This window comes from Salmo salar, chromosome 16 (assembly GCF_965601325.2).
Source record: "Salmo salar chromosome 16, fSalSal1, whole genome shotgun sequence".
NCBI classification, from domain to species: domain Eukaryota; kingdom Metazoa; phylum Chordata; class Actinopteri; order Salmoniformes; family Salmonidae; genus Salmo; species Salmo salar.
In genome coordinates, this window is record NC_138306.1 from 61,111,001 (window position 1) to 61,137,718 (window position 26,718).

General features: G+C 45.0%; 1 protein-coding gene across 3 annotated transcripts in view; it reads left to right on the top strand.

Annotated features, from left to right (window-relative positions):
• The first annotated feature begins 410 nt into the window (after nucleotides 1-410).
• The window catches only part of LOC106573992 (cyclin-dependent kinase-like 5), a 72,700-nt gene continuing 46,392 nt past the window's right edge, over nucleotides 411-26,718 (top strand). For all 3 annotated transcript variants that reach the window (XM_045697535.2, XM_045697538.2, XM_045697539.2), the window contains exons 1-6: nucleotides 411-472; nucleotides 1,040-1,130; nucleotides 3,261-3,450; nucleotides 6,063-6,143; nucleotides 16,603-16,769; nucleotides 17,428-18,487. In XM_045697535.2, the coding sequence (XP_045553491.2) occupies nucleotides 3,286-3,450; nucleotides 6,063-6,143; nucleotides 16,603-16,769; nucleotides 17,428-18,487 (1,473 nt within the window). In that variant the 5' untranslated portion in view covers nucleotides 411-472; nucleotides 1,040-1,130; nucleotides 3,261-3,285. The remainder of the gene's footprint in view (nucleotides 473-1,039; nucleotides 1,131-3,260; nucleotides 3,451-6,062; nucleotides 6,144-16,602; nucleotides 16,770-17,427; nucleotides 18,488-26,718) is intronic.

Here is a 26,718-nt window from a genome sequence, read left to right on the forward strand (position 1 = left end):
AATCTCTCCCTCCTGTCTCTCTCCCTCCTGTCTGTCTCTCTGTCTCTCCTTCCTGTCTGTCTCTCTGTCTCTCCTTCCTGTCTGTCTCTCCTTCCTGTCTGCCTCTGTCTCTCCCTCCTGTCTGTCTCTCTGTCTCTCCTTCCTGTCTGTCTCTCTCTCTTCCTCTCCTGTCTGTCTCTTCCTTCCTGTCTGTATCTGTCTCTCCCTCCTGTCTGTCTCTCTCCCTCCTGTCTGCTTCTCTCCCTCCTGTCTGTCTCTCTCCCTCCTGTCTGTCTCTGTCTCTGTCTCTCCCTCCTGTCTGTCTCTCCCTCCTGTCTGTCTGTCTCTCTCTCTATCTCTCTCTCTCTCTCTCTCTCTCTCTCTCTCTCTCTCGCTCTCTCTCTCTCTCTCTCTCTCTCTCTCTCTCCTCAGATATAAAGCCAAGAGAACCTTCTTATCAGTTCTGATGACGTCCTCAAGCTATGTGACTTTGGTAAGCAGAGCAACCTGTCTGTCTGTCATCTTCATTCAGTCCAATAACAGCACCAACCTGTTAGAGAATCTTTAGTCTCTACTGTTCTACCTGTATCAACTGTCTTTTTCATTTCTTCAGTCCTTAGCCATTAACATGTTGATTTAAGTTCCCATAGAAACAACTAGTCTTCATGTGGTAACCTTCTCTGGAAGGTTACAGCGTCTGTTGGTGGTACCGTACTATGATAAAGTCAGGTTGGTTCTGGTGGTACCGTACTATGATAAAGTCCAGTTGGTTCTGGTGGTACCGTACCAGACACTATGATAAATCTCCCTGATACCTCAATAGACTCTGTAGAGCAGTACATCTACAGTCTATCTTTAGCTGCTCAGTGTTGACTCATTCTGTTGACTCAATTAATACAGAGAGCAAGAGAGAGGGGCTCTGACTGGCTGTTCCTGTTCCTGTTCCATCATCCTACTGAAATGAGTTGACTGTTTTAGCTGTGTTCCTGGTTAGTTGGTCTCTGAGGTCACTTCCTGTTCTCTCTCTTTATTCACTGCACTGTCTGTCTTCTCTTGTCAGGCTTCGCCCGTAATCTCTCAGAGGGAAATGATGCCAACTACACAGAGTACGTGGCCACTAGATGGTACCGCTCTCCAGAACTCCTGCTGGGGTGAGTTTGGTGTGTGTGTGTGTGTGTGTGTGTGTGTGTGTGTGTGTGTGTGTGTGTGTGTGTGTGTATGTGTGTGTGTGGTACTGGTTGAGCCCATTCTACCTGGATACTGTAAACATGAAGCACCAACACATGTGTTAATGGTGTGCAGTACAGGTATGATACTGCAGACATGAACCATACAATTATAATGACCTCCACCCTCTCTCTCCCCCGTCTCCCCTCTCTCTCCCCCGTCTCCCCTCTCTCTCCCCCGTCTCCCCTCTCTCTCCCCCGTCTCCCCTCTCTCTCTCCCCCTCGACTCCCCTCTCTCTCCCCTCTCTCTCCTCGTCTCCCCTCTCTCTCCCCCGTCTCCCCTCTCTCTCCCCTCTCTCTCCCCCGTCTCCCCTCTCTCTCCCCTCTCTCTCCCCCGTCTCCCCTCTCTCTCCCCCGTCTCCCCTCTCTCTCCCCTCTCTCCCCTCTCTCTCCCCTCTCTCTCCCCGTCTCCCCTCTCTCTCCCCCGTCTCCTCTCTCCACCGTCTCCCCTCTCTCCCCGTCTCCCCGCTCTCTCCCCTCTCTCTCCCCGTCTCCCCTCTCTCTCCCCCGTCTCCCTCTCTCTCCCCTCTCTCTCCCCGCTCTCTCCCTCTCTCTCCCCTCTCTCCCCTCTCTCTCCCCGTCTCCCCTCTCTCTCCCCCCTCTCCCCTCTCTCTCCCCCCTCTCCCCTCTCTCTCCCCGCTCTCCCCTCTCTCTCCCCTCTCTCTCCCCCCTCTCCCTCTCTCTCCCCCGTCTCCCCTCTCTCTCCTCCGTCTCCCCTCTCTCTCCCCTCTCTCTCCCCGTCTCCCCTCTCCCCCCTCTCTCTCCCCCGTCTCCCTCTCTCTCCCCGCTCTCTCCCCTCTCTCCCCTCTCGTCTCCCCGCTCTCTCCCCTCTCTCTCCCCCGTCTCCCCTCTCTCCCCTCTCTCTCCCCCGTCTCCCCTCTCTCCCCTCCCTCTCCCCTCTCTCCCCTCTCTCTCCCCCGTCTCCCCTCTCTCCCCCGTCTCCCCTCTCTCTCCCCCGTCTCCCCTCTCTCTCCCCTCTCTCTCCCCTCTCTCTCCCCTCTCTCCCCTCTCTCTCCCCGTCTCCCCTCTCTCTCCCCCCCTCTCCCCTCTCTCTCCCCCCTCTCCCCTCTCTCTCCCCTCGCTCTCCCCCCTCTCCCCTCTCTCTCCCCCGTCTCCCCTCTCTCTCCTCCGTCTCCCCTCTCTCTCCCCTCTCTCTCCCCCGTCTCCCCTCTCTCCCCTCTCTCTCCCCCGTCTCCCCTCTCTCTCCCCTCTCTCTCCCCTCTCTCCCCTCTCTCTCCCCCGTCTCCCCTCTCTCTCCCCTCTCTCCCCCCCTCTCCCCCTCTCTCTCCCCTGTCTCCCCTCTCTCTCCCCCGTCTCCCCTCTCTCTCTCCCCCGTCTCCCCTCTCTCTCCCCCGTCTCCCCTCTCTCTCCCCCCGTCTCCCCTCTCTCTCCCCTCTCTCTCCCCTCTCTCCCCTCTCTCTCCCCCTCTCTCCCCCCCTCTCCCCTCTCTCTCCCCCGTCTCCCCTCTCTCTTCCCCGTCTCCCCTCTCTCTCTCCCCCGTCTCCCCTCTCTCTCCCCCGTCTCCCCTCTCTCTCCCTTCTCTCTCCCCCGTCTCCCCTCTCTCTCCCCCGTCTCCCCTCTCTCTCTCCCCCGTCTCCCCTCTCTCTCCCCCGTCTCCCCTCTCCCCCGTCTCCCTCTCTCTCTCCCCTCTCTCTCCCCCGTCTCCCCCCTCTCTCCCCCTCTCTCTCCCCTCTCTCCCCTCTCTCTCCCCTGTCTCCCCTCTCTCTCCCCCTCTCTCTCCCCCGTCTCCCCTCTCTCTCCCCCGTCTCCCCTCTCTCTCTCCCCCGTCTCCCCTCTCTCTCCCCTCTCTCTCCCCCGTCTCCCCTCTCTCTCCCCTCTCTCCCCTCTCTCTCCCCCGTCTCCCCTCTCTCTCCCCCTCTCTCCCCTCTCTCTCCCCCGTCTCCCCCCTCTCTCTCCCCCGTCTCCCCCTCTCTCTCCCCCGTCTCCCCTCTCTCTCCCCCGTCTCCCCTCTCCCCTCTCTCTCCCCCCGTCTCCCCTCTCTCTCCCCCGTCTCCCCTCTCCCCTCTCTCTCCCCCGTCTCCCCTCTTCCCCCAGGGCTCCGTATGGTAAGGCAGTAGACATGTGGTCAGTAGGCTGCATTCTGGGGGAGCTGAGTGATGGCCAGCCGTTGTTCCCAGGAGAGAGTGAGATAGATCAGCTCTTCACCATCCAGAAAGTCCTGGGACCACTGCCTACTGAACAGATGAAACTCTTCTACAATAACCCTCGATTCCACGGGCTACGGGTAGGACAGGCTGGAAACTGTTTCTGCTCTCAGTACTCTCTCTATCTGTCCACCTCTCTTCCCCTCACTCCCCCTCACACGCTCTCTTACGCTGCTCTTCTTCCTGTTCTCTCCATCTCTATCTCTGGTCTTATTTCAGTATTCTCTCTCTCTCTCTATCTCTCTATCTCTGGTCTTATTTCAGTATTCTCTCTCTCTCTATCTCTCTATCTCTGGTCTTATTTCAGTATTCTCTCTCTCTCTCTATCTCTCTATCTCTGGTCTTATTTCAGTATTCTCTCCAACTTTCCATTTCTCTATCTCTGGTCTTATTTCAGTATTCTCTCTCTCTCTATCTCTCTATCTCTGGTCTTATTTCAGTATTCTCTCTCTCTCTATCTCTCTATCTCTGGTCTTATTTCAGTATTCTCTCTCTCTCTCTATCTCTCTATCTCTGGTCTTATTTCAGTATTCTCTCTCTCTATCTCTCTATCTCTGGTCTTATTTCAGTATTCTCTCTCTCTCTCTATCTCTCTATCTCTGGTCTTATTTCAGTATTCTCTCTCTCCATCTCTATCTCTGGTATTATTTCAGTATTCTCTCTCTCTCTCTCTATCTCTGGTCTTATTTCAGTATTCTCTCTCTCTCTCTCTCTCTCTCTCTCTCTCTATCTCTGGTCTTATTTCAGTATTCTCTCCATCTCTCTATCTCTGGTCTTATTTCAGTATTCTCTCTCTCTCTCTCTCTCTCTCTCTCTCTCTCTCTCTCTCTATCTCTGGTCTTATTTCAGTATTCTCTCTCTCTCTCTCTCTCTCTCTCTATCTCTCTATCTCTCTGGTCTTATTTCAGTATTCTCTCTCCATCTCTCTATCTCTCTGGTCTTATTTCAGTATTCTCTCTCCATCTATCTATCTCTGGTCTTATTTCAGTATTCTCTCTCTCTCTATCTCTGGTCTTATTTCAGTATTCTCTCTCTCCATCTCTTTTTCCGTCTTCTCCCTCTCTCTCTTGCTAGCTGTGGCATGACTGATTGGATCACAGTGACACATAATTTATCTCCATTCTGCTGTGAGGAGAGGTTCAGATCATTACTGACTTGCTGGCTGGCTGGCTGACTGGCTTGTGTTACTGACTGGTGTTTCTGGCTGGTGTTACCGACTGGCTGACGTTACTGACTGGTTGACTGGCTGGCTGGCTGGCTGGTTGACTGACTGGCTGGTTGACTGACTGGCTGGTTGACTGACTGGCTGGTTGACGGGCTGGCTGGCTGACTGACTGACTGGCTGGTTGACGGGCTGGCTGGTTGACTGACTGGCTGGTTGACTGACTGGCTGGTTGACTGACTGGCTGGTTGACGGGCTGGCTGGCTGACTGACTGACTGGCTGGTTGACGGGCTGGCTGGCTGACTGACTGACTGGCTGGTTGACTAGGTGACTGACTGGCTGGTTGACTGACTGGCTGGTTGACTAGGTGACTGACTGGCTGGTTGACGGGCTGGCTGACTGGCTGGTTGACGGGCTGGCTGGCTGACTGACTGACTGACCGACTGGCTGGCTGGCTGGCTGACTGACTGGCTGGTTGATGGGCTGGCTGACTGGCTGGTTGACGGGCTGGCTGGCTGGCTGACTGGCTGGCTGGCTGGCTGACTGGCTGGTTGACGGGCTGGCTGGCTGACTGACTGACTGACTGGCTGGTTGACGGGCTGGCTGGCTGGCTGGTTTACTGACTGGCTGGTTGACTGACTGGCTGGTTGACTGACTGGCTGGTTGACGGGCTGGCTGGCTGACTGACTGACCGGCTGGTTGACGGGCTGGCTGGCTGACTGACTGACTGACTGGCTGGTTGACTAGGTGACTGACTGGCTGGTTGACTGACTGGCTGGTTGACTAGGTGACTGACTGGCTGGTTGACGGGCTGGCTGACTGGCTGGTTGACAGGCTGGCTGGCTGACTGACTGGCTGGCTGGCTGGCTGACTGGCTGGTTGACGGGCTGGCTGGCTGGCTGACTGGCTGGTTGACGGGCTGGCTGGCTGACTGGCTGGCTGGCTGACTGACTGGCTGACTGGCTGGTTGACGGGCTGGCTGGCTGGCTGGCTGGTTGACTCACTGACTCGCTGGTTGACTAGGTGACTGACTGACTGGCTGACTGACTGGCTGGTTGACGGGCCGGCTGACTGGCTGACTGACTGGCTGGTTGACGGGCCGGCTGACTGGCTGACTGACTGTCTGGTTGACTCACTGACTCGCTGGTTGACTAGGTGACTGACTGACTGGCTGACTGACGGGCTGGTTGACTGACTGGCTGACTGGCTGGATGACTCGCTGGCTGGCTGACTGACTGACTGGCTGGTTGACTGGCTGGCTGACTGGCTGGCTGGCTGACGGGCTGGTTGACTGACTGGTTGACTGGCTGGCTGACTGGCTGGCTGGCTGACTGACTGGCTGGCTGACTGACTGGCTGGCTGACTGGCTGGTTGACGGGCCGGCTGGCTGGCTGACTGACTGGCTGGTTGACGGGCTGACTGACTCGCTGGTTGACGGGCTGGCTGACTGACTGACTGGCTGACTGGCTGCTGCTGCTGGTGGTAGAGGCATGACATGCAAACCATGCTATTTGTTGTGTGCGTTTCAGTTCCCAGCTGTGAACCACCCCACCACCCTGGAGAGGAAGTACCTGGGGTTCATCAGTGGAGCCCTGCTGGACCTCATGAAGGTAAGGTCAGAGGTCAGGAGTTAAAGGTCAGGGATGCTACTGGGGTTAGGTTTAGGGTTATGCTGATTCACACAGAAAAGTAGGGTATGACTCTCCATTCCATTAAAACACATGCCTCTAATGGATCTGTAATGTCATGTATCTATAATGTCATGTATCTGTAATGTCAGGTATCTGTAATGTCAGGTATCTGTAATGTCAGGTATCTGTATTCTAATGTATCTGTAATGTGATGTCAGGTATCTGTATTCTAATGTATCTGTAATGTGATGTTATGTATCTGTAATGTCAGGTATCTGTAATGTCAGGTATCTGTAATGTCACGTATCTGTATTCTAATGGATCTGTAATGTCAGGTATCTGTAATGTCAGGTATCTGTAATGTCATGTATCTGTAATGTCAGGTATCTGTATTGTAATGTATCTGTAATGTCAGGTATCTGTAATGTCATGTATCTGTATTCTAATGGATCTGTAATGTCAGGTATCTGTAATGTCATGTATCTGTATTCTAATGTATCTGTAATGTCAGGTATCTGTAATGTCAGGTATCTGTATTCTAATGTATCTGTAATGTCAGGTATCTGTAATGTCAGGTATCTGTAATGTCAGGTATCTGTAATGTCAGGTATCTGTAATGTCAGGTATCTGTATTCTAATGTCATGTATCTGTAATGTCAGGTATCTGTAATGTCAGGTATCTGTAATGTCAGGTATCTGTAATGTTACGTATCTGTAATGTCATGTATCTGTAATGTCAGGTATCTGTAATGTCATGTATCTGTATTCTAATGTATCTGTAATGTCGGGTATCTGTAATGTCAGGTATCTGTAATGTCATGTATCTGTATTCTAATGTATCTGTAATGTCAGGTATCTGTAATGTCAGGTATCTGTAATGTCATGTATCTGTATTCTAATGGATCTGTAATGTCAGGTATCTGTAATGTCAGGTATCTGTAATGTCATGTATCTGTAATGTCAGGTATCTGTATTGTAATGTATCTGTAATGTCAGGTATCTGTAATGTCATGTATCTGTATTCTAATGGATCTGTAATGTCAGGTATCTGTATTCTAATGTATCTGTAATGTCAGGTATCTGTAATGTCAGGTATCTGTAATGTCAGGTATCTGTATTCTAATGTATCTGTAATGTCAGGTATCTGTAATGTCAGGTATCTGTAATGTCAGGTATCTGTAATGTCAGGTATCTGTAATGTCATGTATCTGTATTCTAATGTCATGTATCTGTAATGTCAGGTATCTGTAATGTCAGGTATCTGTAATGTCAGGTATCTGTAATGTTACGTATCTGTAATGTCATGTATCTGTAATGTCAGGTATCTGTAATGTCATGTATCTGTATTCTAATGTATCTGTAATGTCGGGTATCTGTATTCTAATGTATCTGTAATGTCAGGTATCTGTAATGTCAGGTATCTGTATTGTAATGTATCTGTAATGTCAGGTATCTGTATTCTAATGTATCTGTAATGTCAGGTATCTGTAATGTCAGGTATCTGTAATGTCAGGTATCTGTAATGTCAGGTATCTGTAATGTTACGTATCTGTAATGTCAGGTATCTGTAATGTCAGGTATCTGTAATGTTATGTATCTGTAATGTCAGGTATCTGTAATGTCAGGTATCTGTAATGTTATGTATCTGTAATGTCAGGTATCTGTAATGTCAGGTATCTGTAATGTCATGTATCTGTAATGTCAGGTATCTGTATTCTAATGTATCTGTTATGTCAGGTATCTGTAATGTCAGGTATCTGTATTCTAATGTATCTGTAATGTAATCTATCTGTAATGTCAGGTATCTGTAATGTCATGTATCTGTAATGTCATGTATCTGTAATGTCAGTTATCTGTAATGTCAGGTATCTGTAATGTCAGGTATCTGTAATGTCAGGTATCTGTATTCTAATGTATCTGTAATGTCAGGTATCTGTAATGTCAGGTATCTGTAATGTCAGGTATCTGTAATGTCAGGTATCTGTAATGTCAGGTATCTGTATTCTAATGTATCTGTAATGTCAGGTATCTGTAATGTCAGGTATCTGTATTCTAATGTATCTGTAATGTCATGTATCTGTAATGTCAGGTATCTGTAATGTATCTGTACACACAGTCACTCAGGAAAGCAAAGACCAGCTTTTTCAAACAGAAATTTGCAGCCTGTAGCTCTAACTCCAAAAAGTTTTGGGACACTGTGAAGTCCATGGAGAAAAAGAGCACCTCCTCACAGCTGCCCACTGCACTGAGGTTAGGTAACACTATCACCACCGATAAATCCACAATAATCGAGAATTTCAATAAGCATTTCTCTACGGCTGTCCATGCTTTCCTCCTGGCTACCCCAACCCCGGCCAACAGCTCCGCCCCCCCCACAGCTACTTGCCCGAGCCCCTCCCGCTTCTCCTTCACCCAAATCCAGATAGCAGATGTTCTGTAAGAGCTGCAAAACCTGGACCCGTACAAATCAGCTGGGCTAGACAATCTGGACCCTCTCTTTCTAAAATGATCCGCCGCCATTGTTGCAACCCCTATTACCAGTCTGTTCAACCTCTCTTTCGTATCGTCTGAGATCCCTAAAGATTGGAAAGCTGCCGCGGTCATCCCCCTCTTCAAAGGGGGAGACACTCTAGACCCAAACTGTTATAGACCTATATCCATCCTGCCCTGCCTTTCTAAAGTCTTCGAAAGCCAAGTTAACAAACAGATCACTGACCATTTCGAATCCCACCGTACCTTCTCCGCTGTGCAATCCGGTTTTTGAGCTGGTCACGGGTGCACCTCAGCCACGCTCAAGGTCCTAAACTATATCATAACCGCCATCGATAAAAGACAGTACTGTGCAGCCGTAGTCATTGACCTGGCCAAGGCTTTCGACTCTGTCAATCACCGTATTCTTATCGGCAGACTCGACAGCCTTGGTTTCTCAAATGACTGCCTCGCCTGGTTCACCAACTACTTCTTAGACAGAGTTCAGTGTGTCAAATCGGAGGGCCTGTTGTCCGGACCTCTGGCAGTCTCTATGGGGGTGCCACAGGGTTCAAATCTCGGGCCGACTCTCTTCTCTGTATATGTCAATGATGTCGCTCTTGCTGCGGGTGATTCTCTGATCCACCCCTACACAGACGACACCATTCTGTATACATCTGGCCCTTCTTTGGACACTGAATTAACCTCCAAACGTGCTTCAATGCCAAACAACACTCCTTCCGTGGCCTCCAACGGCTCTTAAATGCTAGTAAAACCAAATGCATGCTTTTCAACCGATTGCTGCCCGCCCGACTAGCATCACTACTCTGGACGATTCTGACTTAGAATATGTGGACAACTACAAATACCTAGGTGTCTGGCTAGACTGTAAACTCTCCTTCCAGACTCATATTAAACATCTCCAATCCAATATTAAATCTAGAATCAGCTTCCTATTTTGCAACAAAGCCCACTTCACTCATGCTGCCAAACATACCCTCGTAACACTGACTATCCTACCGATCCTCGACTTCGGCGATGTCATTTACAAAATAGCATCCAATACTCTACTCAGCAAACTGGATGCAGTCTATCACAGTGCCATCCGTTTTGTCACCAAAGCCCCTTATACCACCCACCACTGCGACCTGTATGCTCTCGTCGGCTGGCCCTCACTACATATTCGTCGCCAGACCCACTGGCTCCAGGTCATCTATAAGTCTTTGCTAAGTAAAGCTCCTTCTTATCTCAGCTCACTGGTCACCATAGCAGCACCCACCCGTAGCACGCGCTCCAGCAGGTATATCTCACTGGTCATTCCCAAAGCCAACACCTATATGGCTGCCTTTCCTTCCAGTTCTCTGCTGCCATTGACTGGAACGAATTGCAAAAATCGCTGAAGCTGGAGACTTATATTTCCCTCACTAACTTTAAGCATCAGCTATCTGAGCAGCTAACCGATCGCTGCAGCTGTACACAGCCCATCTGTAAATAGCCCACCCAATCTACCTACCTCATCCCCATATTGTTTTTATTTACTTTTATGCTCTTTTGCACACCAGTATTTTTACTTGCACATCACCATCTGCTCATCTATCACTCCAGTGTTAATTTGCTAAATTGTAATTACTTCGCTACTATGGCCTATTTATTGCCTTACCTCCTCATGCCATTTGCACACACTGTATATAGACTTTCTTTTTTTTTCTATTGTGTCATTGACTGTACGCTTGTTTATTCCATGTGTAACTCTGTGTTGTTGTTTGTGTCGCACTGCTTTGCTTTGTCTTGGCCAGGTCACAGTTGTAAATGAGAACTTGTTCTCAACTAGCCTACCTGGTTAAATTAAGGTGAAATAAATAAATAAATAAATAATGGGCAGATTCGATGATGCTGAGGCAAGGGCCCATCACGCCATCAGGTGAATGCAGGGAGTGAGAAGCACCCTTCTCAAATCAAACCGTAATCTGTGCTGCTCATTTTGTCAACAAGGCAGCATGGTGCATTGTCCAGAAACATCTATTTTCCATTAAATTAATGTTTGAATTATAATAATTGTCATTTGGAAGGCAGATAGTGTTTATCAAAAATGACTGGATCGAATTTTGATATAAAAAAAAAAAAAATCACCTTTATTTGACCAGGTGGGCCGGTTGAGAGCAAGTTCTCATTTACAGCTGCGACCTGGCCAAGATAAAGCACAGCAGAGTCTTATACCTCTCTCACTAACTAAGCATCAGCTGTCAGAGCAGCTTACCGATCATTGCACCTGTACACAGCCCATCTGTAAACAGCCCACCCTACTACCTCATCCCCATACTGTTATTTTTTTTCTCCTTTGCCCTCCAGTATCTCTACTTGCACATTCATCTTCTGCACATCTATCTCTCCAGTGTTTAATTGCTAAATTGTAATTATTTTTCCACTATGGCCTATTTATTGCCCTACCTCCCTAATCTTACTACATTTGCACACACTGTATATAGATTATTCTATTGTGTTATTGACTGTATGTTTGTTTACTCCATGTGTAACTCTGTGTTGTTTGTGTCGCACTGCTTTGCTTTATCTTGGCCAGGTCGCAGTTGTAAATGAGAACTTGTTCTCAACTGGCCTACCTGGTAAAATCAAGGTGAAATAAAAAATTCTGAGAATCCAGATGGCTGGACCGATTGACGGTATATCCCGAGAGAGCCATGTTTCCGTGAAACAGAATATGTTACAATCCCTGGTGTCTCTCTGGAAAGAAATCCTTTCCCTGATCTTGTCAACCTTGTCATCCAGAGACTGAACATTAGTGAGTAATATACTCGGAAGCGGTGGGTGGTGTGCGCGCCTCCTGAGTCAGACTAGAAGTCCACTCTGAGTACCTTTTCTCCACTGGTGATGTTTTGTGTCAACCTCTGGAATCAGTTAAATTGCCCTGGGGGGTACGAACAAAAGATCCAATTCGGGAAGGTCATATTCCTGGTCGTAATGCTGGTGAGTTATCGCTGCTGTGATATCCAAAAGTTCTTCCCTGCTGTATGTAATAATCAAAACATTTTATGGCCTAATAATGTAAGAAATAACACAAACAAAATACTGCAAAGTTGCGTAGGGGCTAGAAGCACGGCTGCCCTCTCTATCGGTGCCAAGACTAGATAACAATTTTTTTTTAGGTATATTTAATGTGAAGTAATGTATATCTAATGTAATATAATGTGTATATATAATGTATTTGTTATGTAATGCATCTGTAATATCATGCATCTGCTATGTATCTGTAATGTAATGTATCTGTGATGTAATGCAATGTATCTATAATGTAATGTAATATAATGTATATCTAATGTATATGTAATGTAGTGTATCTGTAATGTAATGTCTTGAATGTATCTGTAATGTATATGTAATGTAGTGTATCTGTAATGTATATCTAATGTATCTGTAATGTATATCTAATGTATCTGTAATGTATATGTAATGTAGTGTATCTGTAATGTATATCTAATGTATCTGTAATGTATATGTAATGTAAGGTATATGTAATGTAATGTAATATAATGTATATCTAATGTATCTGTAATGTATATGTAATGTAGTGTATCTGTAATGTATATCTAATGTATCTGTAATGTATATGTAATGTAAGGTATATGTAATGTATCTGTAATGTAAGATATGTAATGTATATGTAATGTAGTGTATCTGTAATGTAATGTCTTGAATGTATCTGTAATGTATATGTAATGTAAGGTATATGTAATGTATCTGTAATGTAAGATATGTAATGTATATGTAATGTAGTGTATCTGTAATGTAATGTCTTGAATGTATCTGTAATGTATATGTAATGTAAGGTATATGTAATGTATCTGTAATGTAAGATATGTAATGTATATGTAATGTAATGTATATGTAATGTATATGTAATGTAATGTATCTGTAATGTATCTGTAATGTAATGTATCTGTAATGTATCTGTAATGTATATGTAATGTAAGGTATATGTAATGTATCTGTAATGTAAGATATGTAATGTAAGGTATCTGTAATGTATTGTATATGTAATGTATCTGTAATGTAAGGTATCTGTAATGTATTGTATATGTAATGTATCTGTAATGTAAGATATGTAATGTAAGGTATCTGTAATGTATCTGTAATGTAAGATATGTAATGTAAGGTATCTGTAATGTATTGTATATGTAATGTAACTGTAATGTAAGATATGTAATGTAAGGTATATGTAAGGTATCTGTAATGTATATGTAATGTAAGGTATATGTAATGTATCTGTAATGTAAGATATGTAATGTAAGGTATCTGTAATGTATTGTATATGTAATGTATCTGTAATGTAAGATATGTAATGTAAGGTATATGTAATGTATCTGTAATGTATATGTAATGTAAGGTATATGTAATGTATCTGTAATGTAAGATATGTAATGTAAGGTATCTGTAATGTATTGTATATGTAATGTAACTGTAATGTAATTGTAATGTAATGTATCTGGTATATAATGCAATGTATCTGTAGTATAACTGTAATGTGTGTTTAATGTAATGTATCTGTATTGTAGCTGTAGTGTAATGTATCTGTAATATACCTGTAATGTATTGCATATGTAATGTAACTGTAATGTAATTGTAATGTAATGTATCTGGTATATAATGCAATGTATCTGTAGTATAACTGTAATGTGTTTGTAATGTAATGTATCTGTATTGTAGCTGTAGTGTAATGTATCTGTAATATACCTGTAATGTATTGCATATGTAATATACATGTAATGTATTGTATATGTAATATACCTGTAATGTATTGTATATGTAATGTAATGTATCTGTAATATACCTGTAATGTAACTGTAATGTATATGTAATATAATATACCTGTAATATACCTGTAATGTAACTGTAATGTATATGTATTGTAATGTGTCTGTAATATACCTGTAATGTATCTGTAATATACATATAATGTATTGTATATATAATGTAAGGTATATGTAATGTAAGGTATTTGCAATGTAATTGTATTCTAATGCATCTGTAATATACCTAAAATGTATTGTATATGTAATGTATTGTATCTGTAATGTAATGTATCTGTAATATACCTGTAATGTGTCTATAATGTAATGTAAAGTATCCGTATTGTATCTGTAGTGTAATGTATCTGTAGTGTAATGTATATGTAATATAACCAGACTGTGATCTGTAGCTGTAAACAGACTGAACTGTAGCTGTAAACAGACTGATCTGTAGCTGTAAACAGACTGTGAACTGTAGCTGTAAACAGACTGTGATCTGTAGCTGTAAACAGACTGATCTGTAGCTGTAAACAGACTGATCTGTAGCTGTAAACAGACTGATCTGTAGCTGTAAACAGACTGATCTGTAGCTGTAAACAGACTGATCTGTAGCTGTAAACAGACTGTAGCTGTAAACAGACTGTGAACTGTAGCTGTAAACAGACTGTGAACTGTAGCTGTAAACAGACTGTGATCTGTAGCTGTAAACAGACTGATCTGTAGCTGTAAACAGACTGATCTGTAGCTGTAAACAGACTGATCTGTAGCTGTAAACAGACTGATCTGTAGCTGTAAACAGACTGATCTGTAGCTGTAAACAGACTGTAGCTGTAAACAGACTGTGATCTGTAGCTGTAAACAGACTGTAGCTGTAAACAGACTGAACTGTAGTGTAAACAGACTGATCTGTAGTGTAAACAGACTGTGAACTGTAGTTGTAAACAGACTGTGAACTGTAGCTGTAAACAGACTGTAGCTGTAAACAGACTGAACTGTCGCTGTAAACAGACTGAACTGTAGCTGTAAACAGACTGATCTGTAGTGTAAACAGACTGTGATCTGTAGTGTAAACAGACTGTGATCTGTAGCTGTAAACAGACTGATCTGTAGCTGTAAACAGACTGTGATCTGTAGTGTAAACAGACTGTGATCTGTAGCTGTAAACAGACTGAACTGTAGCTGTAAACAGACAGTGATCTGTAGCTGTAAACAGACTGTGATCTGTAGCTGTAAACAGACTGTGATGTTGCTGCTGTTCTTGTAGGCGATGACTTACTGAGAACATTCAGCACACTATCTTATCCCTGACTACTGCATCCTACCAACCACTGACTACTGCATCCTACCCCTGACTACTGCATCCTACTGCTAACTACTGCATCCTACCAACTGCTGACTACTGCATCCTACCCCTGACTACTGCATCCTACTGCTAACTACTGCATCCTACCAACTGCTGACTACTGCATCCTACCAACCGCTAACTACTGCATCCTACCAACCGCTGACTACTGCATCCTACCAACCGCTAACTACTGCATCCTACCGTAGACTACTGCATCCTACCCCTAACTACTGCATCCTACCCCTAACTACTGCATCCTACCCCTGACTACTGCATCCTACCCCTGACTACTGCATCCTACTGCTGACTACTGTATCCTACCGCTAACTACTGCATCCTACCCCTGACTACTGCATACTACCCCTGACTACTGCATCCTACCAACCACTGACTACTGCATCCTACCACTAACTACTGCATCCTACCCCTGACTACTGCATCCTACCAACCCCTGACTACTGCATCCTACCACTAACTACTCCATCCTACCACTAACTACTCCATCCTACCAACCACTGACTACTGCATCCTACCACTAACTACTGCATCCTACCACTAACTACTGCATCCTACCACTAACTACTGCATACTACCACTAACTACTGCATCCTACCAACCACTGACTACTGCATCCTACCCCTAACTACTGCATCCTACCCCTGACTACTGCATCCTACCCCTGACTACTGCATCCTACCGCTGACTACTGTATCCTACCGCTAACTACTGCATCCTACCCCTGACTACTGCATACTACCCCTGACTACTGCATCCTACCAACCACTGACTACTGCATCCTACCACTAACTACTGCATCCTACCAACCCCTGACTACTGCATCCTACCAACCCCTGACTACTGCATCCTACCACTAACTACTCCATCCTACCACTAACTACTCCATCCTACCAACCACTGACTACTGCATCCTACCGCTAACTACTGCATCCTACCCCTGACTACTGCATCCTACCGCTGACTACTGCATACTACCACTAACTACTGCATCCTACCAACCCTAACTACTGCATCCTACCAACCACTGACTACTGCATGCTACCAACCACTGACTACTGCATCCTACTGCTGACTACTGCATCCTACTTCTGACTACTGCATCCTACCAACCCCTAACTACTGCATCCAACCCTGACTACTGCATCCTACCCCTGACTACTGCATCCTACCAACCCCTGACTACTGCATCCTACCAACCCCTGACTACTGCATCCTACCGCTGACTACTGCATCCTACCGCTGACTACTGCATCCTACTGCTGACTACTGCATACCCCTGACAACTTAAACAAACAATGTCTTACTAATCAGCTATCAGCAAATTAAGTTTTATAAAACATTTGATCTCATAGACAAAGTGCTGGAGTATAGAGCCAAATTAAAACATTTAGCTTCACTATCCAAATGAGTGTGGATATATTTAGTGACATCACAGGTCACTCCTAACTGCTCCTCAGCCACAGTGGTGTTGTCAGAGCTTCTCTCTTCTCTGTAGGGCCTAACCTCTCCTCTGAGACTGGAGATCCTTTCATTTCATCAGGTGGACAGGGAGAAAAACACCACTATTTCCAAGGAGCTTTTTGGGCAAAACATCTCTCCTTAGTGACTCACATAGCCAGCTCAATTAAAACCAATGAAGTTGGAGATTTTCATTTCCCTGAATATTAATATAGAGTGTGAAGCTGGTCTATTCCAGTCTGATGTTGATGATTATCATGATGACTCACTGCATACTAGTGAGGACTGGGAGTGGAGCTTGTTGAAGACATGTTGACACTGTGTGTGTGGGTGTGTGTGTGCGCAGAACCTGCTGTTGTTGAGTCCTACAGAGCGGTTTCTAACGGAGCAGAGTTTGGACCACCATGCCTTCCAGACACCGCGACCAGTGGAGCGACCTGGACCTCCTACACCCACACCAGTCCGCTCCTCTAAGAGGAAGCCTCATCACACGGACAACAGCGCCCCCACCAGGTAGCCAACAGTATTACACCAGGCAGGGAGGAACAGGAACAGTATAGTGTAAACTACTCTGCTGTTCTCACTATGTTGGGAACATTTACTACTCTGCCGTTCTCACTATGTTGGGAACATTTACTACTCTGCTGTTCTCACTATGTTGGGAACATTTACTACTCTGCTGTTCTCACTATGTTGGGAACATTTACTACTCTGCTGTTCTCACTATGTTGGGAACATTTACTACTCTGCTGTTCTCACTATGTTGGGAACATTTACTACTCTGCCGTTCTCACTATGTTGGGAACATTTACTACTCTGCCGTTCTCAATATGTTGGGAACATTTACTACTCTGCCGTTCTCACTATGTTGGGAACATTTACTACTCTGCCATTCTCAATATGTTGGGAACATTTACTACTCTGCTGTTCTCAATATGTTGGGAACATTTACTACTCTGCTGTTCTCACTATGTTGGGAACATTTACTACTCTGCCGTTCTCAATATGTTGGGAACATTTACTACTCTGCCGTTCTCAATATGTTGGGAACATTTACTACTCTGCTGTTCTCACTATGTTGGGAACATATTCAATGATTTGTCATATCTAGCTGAATAGAAGGAAACAAATATGAATATGAAAGCCCTCTCTCTCTTTCTCTCCTGGTCAGGAGTCATGGTGTTAAGGGTTCAGACCACCACCGCTCAGCTAGTAGAGACTGTTCCAGCCTGCCCCGTCATGAAGACCTCCAACCTAGCAATCACCCTAGCAACGACAGCTTCCTGAATGGCAACAGCCTGAGCCCCACCCTCCGCCCCAAGACCTATGCCACACCCCCCCAGCTCCTGAATCGCTCAGCCTCCTGCTCCAAGGACCTAGCCAACAACAACCTGCCCCACCTCCTCAGCCCCAAAGAGACCAAGAACAAAGACTTTGACTTCACCTCCGGAGCCAAGGCCTCAGATGGGCCGGGAGCCAAGTACCTCAAGTCCAACAGCCGCTCTCAGCAGAACCGCCATAGCTTCGTAGAGGGAAAGACCAGCACCCTGATGTCTGGAGACAAACACAGAGCCAGAGACCGAGACCGCCACAGCTACATGGGGGAGCATGGGTCCTCTAAGTCTACAGGAGGGTTAGGGTTAGCAGGAGGCTCCTATATAAACCTGTCTAAGAGCCACGGGGCCCTCAACGACGCCAAGTCAGTAGGGAACCTTAGCGACCCACGTTTCCATGGTGACGAACTTCCATCACGCTACTTCCCTACTTCCTGTCTGGACCTCAATGCTCCTGGCAGCCCGGCGACCGGTCATCATCGTCACAGCCCTGCAGGCCGGCGCTCGGAGAGAGAGAGCAATACGCTAGATTCCTCCTCCCGACGCACCTCCTCACGACACAAGAGCTCTGAGGAGGCCAAGTCCCCAGAGGGAGGAGACCCGGGAGGAGGAGGAGGAGGTGGAAGCCATGGTCACTCCCTGTCCGCCCCTCATGAGGCCTTCCCCTACGGCCTGGGCTACACATCCCCCTTCTCCTCCCAGCATAGACCTCACCGCCACTCCATGTACGTGCGGCGGGAGCGTCAGAGGACCCACGGGGGGGGCAGTGAGGGGGGGCTGGCGGTGGGACAGGGGATGTCCACCAGAGCCTCCAGCCTCCAGCTCCTCTCTCCCCAGCTGCAGCACCGCACCCTGCCCAGGCACTCTGGAGGATCTTCTACAGAGGACATTACCAGGGTCAGTCCAGTACTCAACACCTAGCTACACCCAACACTAACTACAACAGTCACCTAACCCTTACCCTGCCACAACACACTGGGGGGTCCAGCAAGGAGGATGACATCACCAGGGTCAGTCCAATACCAAACACCCAAACACACTACCAGACCCCTACATAGCACTGTGGCTTGTTGGTGTTCCTGTTGCAGTGTTGTCTAAGCTGATATTGTACATTTAAGTGAAATATCAGCTTTTGTCTGAAGCCGAAAAAGACAGGAAATTCAAAAGCTCATTTGACCTATGCACTGACAAGGCTTTTCAGCACAACCCCCTAGAGTCATTTCACGTACCGGTGGGTCAATCTAAGTTACATCGCAAAAAAATCCCTAGAAAAATCTGTCAGTTTAAGTAAGAGATATCTGTTTAGCATTGGATGCGTTTCAATCCATCGCATCCGCCGATGTCGCAGTTCCGCATCTGCGGTGAAAGGTGGCAGAGTTAGAGCAGTGTTTGTCAGACCACGAGACATCCCGAAAATCGGTCTTTTCACGAAAACGTCTCTAGCGTCCGAACGGTTTGCCCTACAAACTATTGACCACTATATGGAAAGGGGAGACTCTCACGAACACGACGCCGTTTCCTGTTTTGCTCTATGACCTGAAGGTAACCGACCGACTGGTTTAAAAAAAGGAATGGAAGAATAAAGACCTTAAATATGTGTTCAAAAAAATACCGTTTTTTTTATATCTCCTAGATTTATGACAGACACTTCAGAACCTTGTTTCTTATGATTCTAAAGAAATATTCAGCTTGACTTCTGCTAGAGTCCTGTGGATTTACTGATCTACTGGACTTCAACAACAGATGTCCTCACATTGGATGGGTTGGTTAGGATGCAAACCTTCTCTCAAACAGCCTAATACATACTCTTAGAGTAGGTTCACCCCATTAATGTACTTGGTAATGTAAATGTGTTTTTTCACGTAAGACTTCATCCCATTCCACTCATTGAAAAATGATGGGGAGGTTTTCCCGGACACAGATTGAGCCTAGTCCTGGACTAAAAGCAAGATCAATGGAAAAGGACTAGGGTTTAATCTGTGTCCTCGAAACCTCTCCTTAACCTTACATTTGACCTAGCATAATACATAAGCCAGATGGAAAATGAACAAGATAGTTGGCAGCTTTTGAACATATTTTGAATCTATACATGGTTTATGTTCCTGTTATAAACAATGGAGTTATGATGGGGTAAGCCAATCACACTATTCTCTTGAGACATTTAGAAGTTATAATATTTTAAAGCAGAGGTAGAAGCACAGGTTCAAAAGTGGTCTGGCAAAATTTGTACTTGTCTTTTCTGGGGCCTGGAGTTTTTCCTCATCTCATGACCAGGTCAGGTAAAACTCTGGGTCCTATTTGTAGGCTATGACAGGGTCCCAGAAAATGGCCCAAACAGAATTTCTACTGGCCTGGACATGGTGTAGTTTTTAATGCGGGGTCTTGCAGGGCCTATAGGTTACCATGCTTCCTCTCTACAGGGCCTATAGGTAACCATGCTTCCTATAGGTTACCATGCTTCCTCTCTACAGGGCCTATAGGTTACCATGCTTCCTCTCTACAGGGCCTATAGGTTACCATGCTTCCTATAGGTTACCATGCTTCCTCTCTACAGGGCCTATAGGTTACCATGCTTCCTCTCTACAGGGCCTATAGGTTACCATGCTTCCTCTCTACAGGGCCTATAGGTTACCATGCTTCCTATAGGTTACCATGCTTCCTATAGGTTACCATGCTTCCTCTCTACAGGGCCTATACGTTACCACGCTTCCTATAGGTTACCATGCTTCCTATAGGTTACCATGCTTCCTCTCTACAGGACCTATAGGTTACCATGCTTCCTATAGGTTACCATGCTTCCTCTCTACAGGGCCTATAGGTTACCATGCTTCCTCTCTACAGGACCTATAGGTTACCATGCTTCCTCTCTACAGGGCCTATAGGTTACCATGCTTCCTCTCTACAGGGCCTATAGGTTACCATGCTTCCTATAGGTTAACATGCTTCCTCTCTACAGGGCCTATAGGTTACCATGCTTCCTCTCTACAGGACCTATAGGTTACCATGCTTCCTCTCTACAGGGCCTATAGGTTACCATGCTTCCTATAGGTTACCATGCTTCCTCTCTACAGGGCCTATAGGTTACCATGCTTCCTATAGGTTACCATGCTTCCTCTCTGCAGGGCCTATAGGTTACCATGCTTCCTCTCTACAGGGCCTATAGGTTACCATGCTTCCTCTCTACAGGGCCTATAGGTTACCATGCTTCCTCTCTACAGGGCCTATAGGTTACCATGCTTCCTCTCTACAGGGCCTATAGGTTACCATGCTTCCTATAGGTTACCATGCTTCCTCTCTACAGGGCCTATAGGTTACCATGCTTCCTATAGGTTACCATGCTTCCTCTCTGCAGGGCCTATAGGTTACCATGCTTCCTATAGGTTACCATGCTTCCTCTCTGCAGGGCCTATAGGTTACCATGCTTCCTCTCTATATTCAGATATTAACAGGATATATTTATAATAAATAAATACAATTAATTTGGTGGATGCTTATTGCCTGTTTCACACATGTACAAGGTTGTATTAATACGCATCTGTGAATTGAAAATGTGTTTTTTTTTCATATCCCAACTCTCCCTCAGACACCCTTGAAGAGTGGGGTCACAGCCAGGGTCTGCCGTTATTAACGGCAACGCTGGAGCAATCAGGGTTAAGTGCCTTGCTCAAGGTCACATCGACATATTTTTCACCTTGTCGGCTCATGGATTCAAACAAGTAACCTTTCGGTTACTGGCCCAAAGCTCTAACCACCTCCTGCCACCTTTGGTTATTATGAAGCTGTTTCCATTGTATTAATTGCATTCATTTTTGTTTTTACATCTAAAAATAGTACACTGCCCCTTTAAGAGAACTGCATTCCAAAAGAGACGCCAAAGTGTATCAACAGTAGCCAGCATATTGATAGTATGTTCGCTATTGAATGTTTACTTTTGTAAGTCAATGAATCAGATTTATTTATAAAGCACTTTTTACATCAGCAGATGTCACAAAGTGCTATACAGAAAACCAGCCTAAAACCCCAAACAGCAAGCAATGCAGATGTGAAGCACGGTGGCTAGGAAAAACTGGTGCAACAGGTCAGTACCTCAGGAGTAAATGCCAGTTGGCTTTTAAAAGCCGAGCATTCAGAGGTCGAGACAGCAGGTGCAGTAGAGAGAGAGAGTCGAAACAGCAGGTCTGGGACAAGGTAGCACATCCAGTGAACAGGTCAGGGTTCCACATCTGCAGGCAGAACAGTTGAAACTGGAGCAGCAGCATGACCAGGTGGACTGGGGACAGCCAGGAGTCATCAGGCCAGGTAGTCTTGAGGCATGGTCCTAGGGCTCAGGTCCTCCGGGACGGGAGAGAGAGAAAGACAGAATTAGAGGGAGCATACTTAACCTCTATGGGCAAGGCGGGACGAATTCGTCCCACCTACGTAACAGCCACCTGAATTCAGTGGCGCGATTTTTGAATCGTTTGAAATACTATTACTTCAATTTCTCAAACATATGACTATTTTACAGCTATTTAAAGACAAGACTCTCCTTAATCTAACCACACTGTCCGATTTCAAAAAGGCTTTACAACGAAAGCAAAACATTAGATTATGTCAGGAGAGTGCCCAGCCAGAAATAATCAGACACCCATTTTTCAAGCTAGCATCACAGTTCCAGTAGGTCAGAAGTTTACATACACTAAGTTGATTGTGCCTTGGAAAATTCCAGTAATGGCTTTAGAAGCTTCTGATAGGCTAATTGACATAATTTGTTTCAATTGGAGGTGTACCTGCGGACGTATTTCAAGGCCTACCTTCAAACACAGTGCCTCTTTGCTTGACATCGTTTAAACACCATGGGACCACGCAGCCGTCATACCGCTCAGGAAGGAAACGCATTCTGTCTCCTAGAGATTAACGTACTTTGGTGCGAAAAGTGCAAATCAATCCCAGAACAACAGCAAAGGACCTTGTGAAGATTCTGGAGGAAACGGTTACAAAAGTATCTGTATCCACAGTAAAACGAGTCCTATATCGACATAACCTGAAAGGTCGCTCAGCAAGGAAGAAGCCACTGCTCCAAAACCGCCATGAAAAAGCCAGACTGCGGTTTGCAACTGCACATGGGGACAAAGATCGTACTTTTTGGCGAAATGTCCTCTGGTCTGATGAATCAAAAATAGAACTGTTTGGCCATAATGACCATCGTTATGTTTGGTGGGAAAAGGGGGAGGCTTGCAAGCCGAAGAAAACCATCCCAACCGTGAAGTACGGGGGCGGCAGCATCATGTTGTGGGGTACTTTGATGCAGGAGGGACTGGTGTACTTCACAAAATAGATGGCATCATGAGGTAGGAATATTACGTGGATATATTGAAGCAACATCTGAAGAAATCAGTCAGGAAGTTAAAGCTTGGTCGCAAATGGGTCTTCCAAATGGACAATGACCCCAAGCATACTACCAACGTTGTGGCAAAATGGCTTAAGGACAACAAAGTCAAAGTATTGGAGTGGCCGTCAAATATCCCTGACCTCAATCCTCCTATAGGAAATTTGTGGGCAGAACTGAAAAAGTGTGTGCGAGCAAGGAGGCCTACAAACCTGACTCAGTTACACCAGCTCTGTCAGGAGGAATGGGCCAAAATTCACCCAACTTATTGTGGGAAGCTTGTGGAAGTCTACCTGAAACGCTTGACCCAAGTTAACCTCTTACATCTAGACGTTCCGCTAGCGGAACACCTGCTCCAATATCCAATGATAGGCGTGGCGCGAATTACAAATTCCTCAAAAATACAAAAACTTCAATTTTTCAAACATATGACTATTTCACAGCATTTTAAAGACAAGGCTCTCCTTTATCTAACCACACTGTCCGATTTCAAAAAGGCTTTACAGCGAAAGCAAAACATTAGATTATGTCAGCAGAGTACCCAGCCAGAAATAATCAGACACCCATTTTTCAAGCTAGCATATAATGTCACAAAAACCCAGAAGACAGCTAAATGCAGCACTAACCTTTGATGATCTTCATCAGATGACACACCTAGGACATTATGTTATACAATACATGCATGTTTTGTTCAATCAAGTTCATATTTATATCAAAAAACAGCTTTTTACATTAGCATGTGACGTTCAGAACTAGCATACCCCCCGCAAACTTCCGGGGAATTTACTAACAATTGACTAAATTACTCACGATAAACGTTCACAAAAAGCATAACAATTATTTTAAGAATTATAGATACAGAACTCCTCTATGCACTCGATATGTCCGATTTTAAAATAGCTTTTTGGTGAAAGCACATTTTGCAATATTCTAAGTACATAGCCCAGCCATCACGGGCTAGCTATTTAGACACCCGGCAAGTTTAGCACTCACCAAAATCAGATTTACTATTATAAAAGTTTGATTACCTTTTGTTGTCTTCGTCAGAATGCACTCCCAGGACTGCTACTTCAATAACAAATGTTGGTTTGGTCCAAAATAATCCATCGTTATATCCGAATAGCGGCGTTTTGTTCGTGCGTCCCAGACACTATCCGAAATGGTAAATCAGGGTCGTGCGCATGGCGCAATTCGTGACAAAAAAATTCTAAATATTCCAATACCGTACTTCGAAGCATGTCAACCGCTGTTTAAAATCAATTTTTTTTGCAATTTATCTCGTAAAAAAGCGATAATATTCCGACCGGGAATCTCCTTTTCGGCAAACAGAGGAAAAATAACAAAGACGGGGGCGGCCAGGGCACGCGCCTAAGCCCACAGTCCTTTGATCGGCCACTTGAGAAAGGCGATAATGTGTTTCAGCCTGGGGCTGGGATGACGACATTCAGGTTTTTCCCGGGCTCTGAGCGCCCATGGAAGACGTGGGAAGTGTCACGTTAGAGCAGAGATCCTTTGTAAAAGATAGAGATGGCAAAGAAGTTCAAGAAATGGTCAGACAGGCCACTTCCTGTAAAGGAATCTCTCAGGTTTTGACCTGCCATTTGAGTTCTGTTATACTCACAGACACCATTCAAACAGTTTTAGAAACATTGGAGTGTTTTCTATCCAAAGCCAATAATTATATGCATATTCTAGTTACTGGGCAGGAGTAGTAACCAGATTAAATCGGGTACGTTTTTTATCCAGCCGTGAAAATACTGCCCCCTAGCCATAACAGGTTAAACAATTTAAAGGCAATGCTACCAAATACTAATTGAGTGTATGTAAACTTCTGACCCACTGGGAATGTGATAAAAGAAATAAAAGCTGAAATAAATAATTCTCTCTAACATTATTCTGACATTTCACATTCTTAAAATACAGTGGTGATCCTAACTGACCTAAGACATGGCATTTTTACTAGGATTAAATGTCATAAATTGTGAAAAACTGAGTATACATTTATTTGGCTAAGATGTATGTAAACTTCCGACTTCAACTGTATGTACAGCAGGACCAAATCGGAGAGATAGGTAGGAGCAAGCCCATGTTATGCTTTGTAGGTTAGCTGTAAAACCTTGAAATCAGCCCTAGACTTAACAAGAAGCCAGTGTAGAGAGGCTAGCACTGGAGTAATATGATAAAATGTTTTGGTTCTAGTCAAGATTCTAGCAATCGTGTTTAGCACTAACTGAAGTTTATTTAGTGCTTTATCCGGGTAGCCGGAAAGTAGAGCATTGCACTAGCATTGAAATATTATTGATATGTTCGTCAAAAGAGTATTTTCAGAGTATTTTTTATTTTTATTTAACCTTTATTTAACTAGGCAAATCAGTTAAGAACAAATTGTTATTTACAATGACGGCCTACCAAATGGCAAAAGGCCTCCTGTGTGGATTGGGGCTGGGCTTAAAAATATAAATAAATTAAATAAAAATATAGGACAAAACACACATCACGACAAGAGAGACACAACACTACATAAAGAGAGACCTAAGACAACAACATAGCATGGCAGCAACACATGACAACACAGCATGGTAGTAATACAACATGACAACACATGGTAGAAACACAACATGGTAGCAGCACAAAACAGGGTACAAACATTATTGGGCACAGACAACAGCACAAAGGGCAAGAAGGTAGAGACAACAATACATCACTCAAAGCAGCCACAACTGTCAATAAAAGTGTCCATGATTGAGTAACGCCGAGTTCCTTCAGTTATATTTGAGACGACTGTACAACCATCAAGGTTAATTGTCAGATCCAACAGCAGATCTCTTTGTTTCTTGGGACCTAGAACTAGCATCTCTTTTAAAAGTATTTGCCACCATCCACTTCATTATGTCTGAAACACTGGCTTCCAGGATAGGCAATTTTGGGGCTTCACCATGTTTCATCGGAATGTACAGCTGTGTGTCATCTGCATAGCAGAGAAAGTTAACATTATGTTTCCGAATCACCAAATAAAATCTAATTGTATTTGTCACATGCGCCGAATACAAGTGTAGACCTTACAGTGAAATGTTTACTTACAAGCCCTTAATCAGTGATGCTTTAAGAAGTTAAGAAAAAATAAAAATAAGTGTTATTAAGTAAAAATAGATAAATAGGAAATAAAAGTAACAAATAATTAAACAGCAGCAGTAAAATAACAAGGCTATGTACATGGGGTACTGGTACAGAGTCAATGTGCGGGGGCACCGGTTTGTCGAGGTATTTGAGGTAATATGTACATGTAGGTAGAGTTAAAGTGACTATACATATATTATAAACAGAGAACAGCAATGTAAAAGAGGGGTATAGGTAGCCCTTTGATTAGCTGTTCAGGAGTCTTATGGCTTGGGGGTAGAAGCTGTTAAGAAGCCTTTTGGACCTCGACTTGGCGCTCCGGTACCGCTTGCTGTGTGATAGCAGAGAGAACAGTCTATGACTAGGGTGGCTGGAGTCTTTGATAATTTTTATGGCCTTCCTCTGACACCGCCAAATATAGAGGTCCTGGATGGCAGGAAGCTTGGCCCCAGTGATGTACTGGGCCATACGCACTACCCTCTGTAGTGACTTGCGGTCGGAGGCTGAGCAGTTGCCATACCAGGCAGTGATGCAACCTGTCAGGATGCTCTCGATGTTGCAGCTGTAGAACCTTTTGAGGATCTGAGGACCCATGCCAAATCTTTTCAGTCTCCTGAGGGGGAATAGGTTTTGTTGTGCCCTC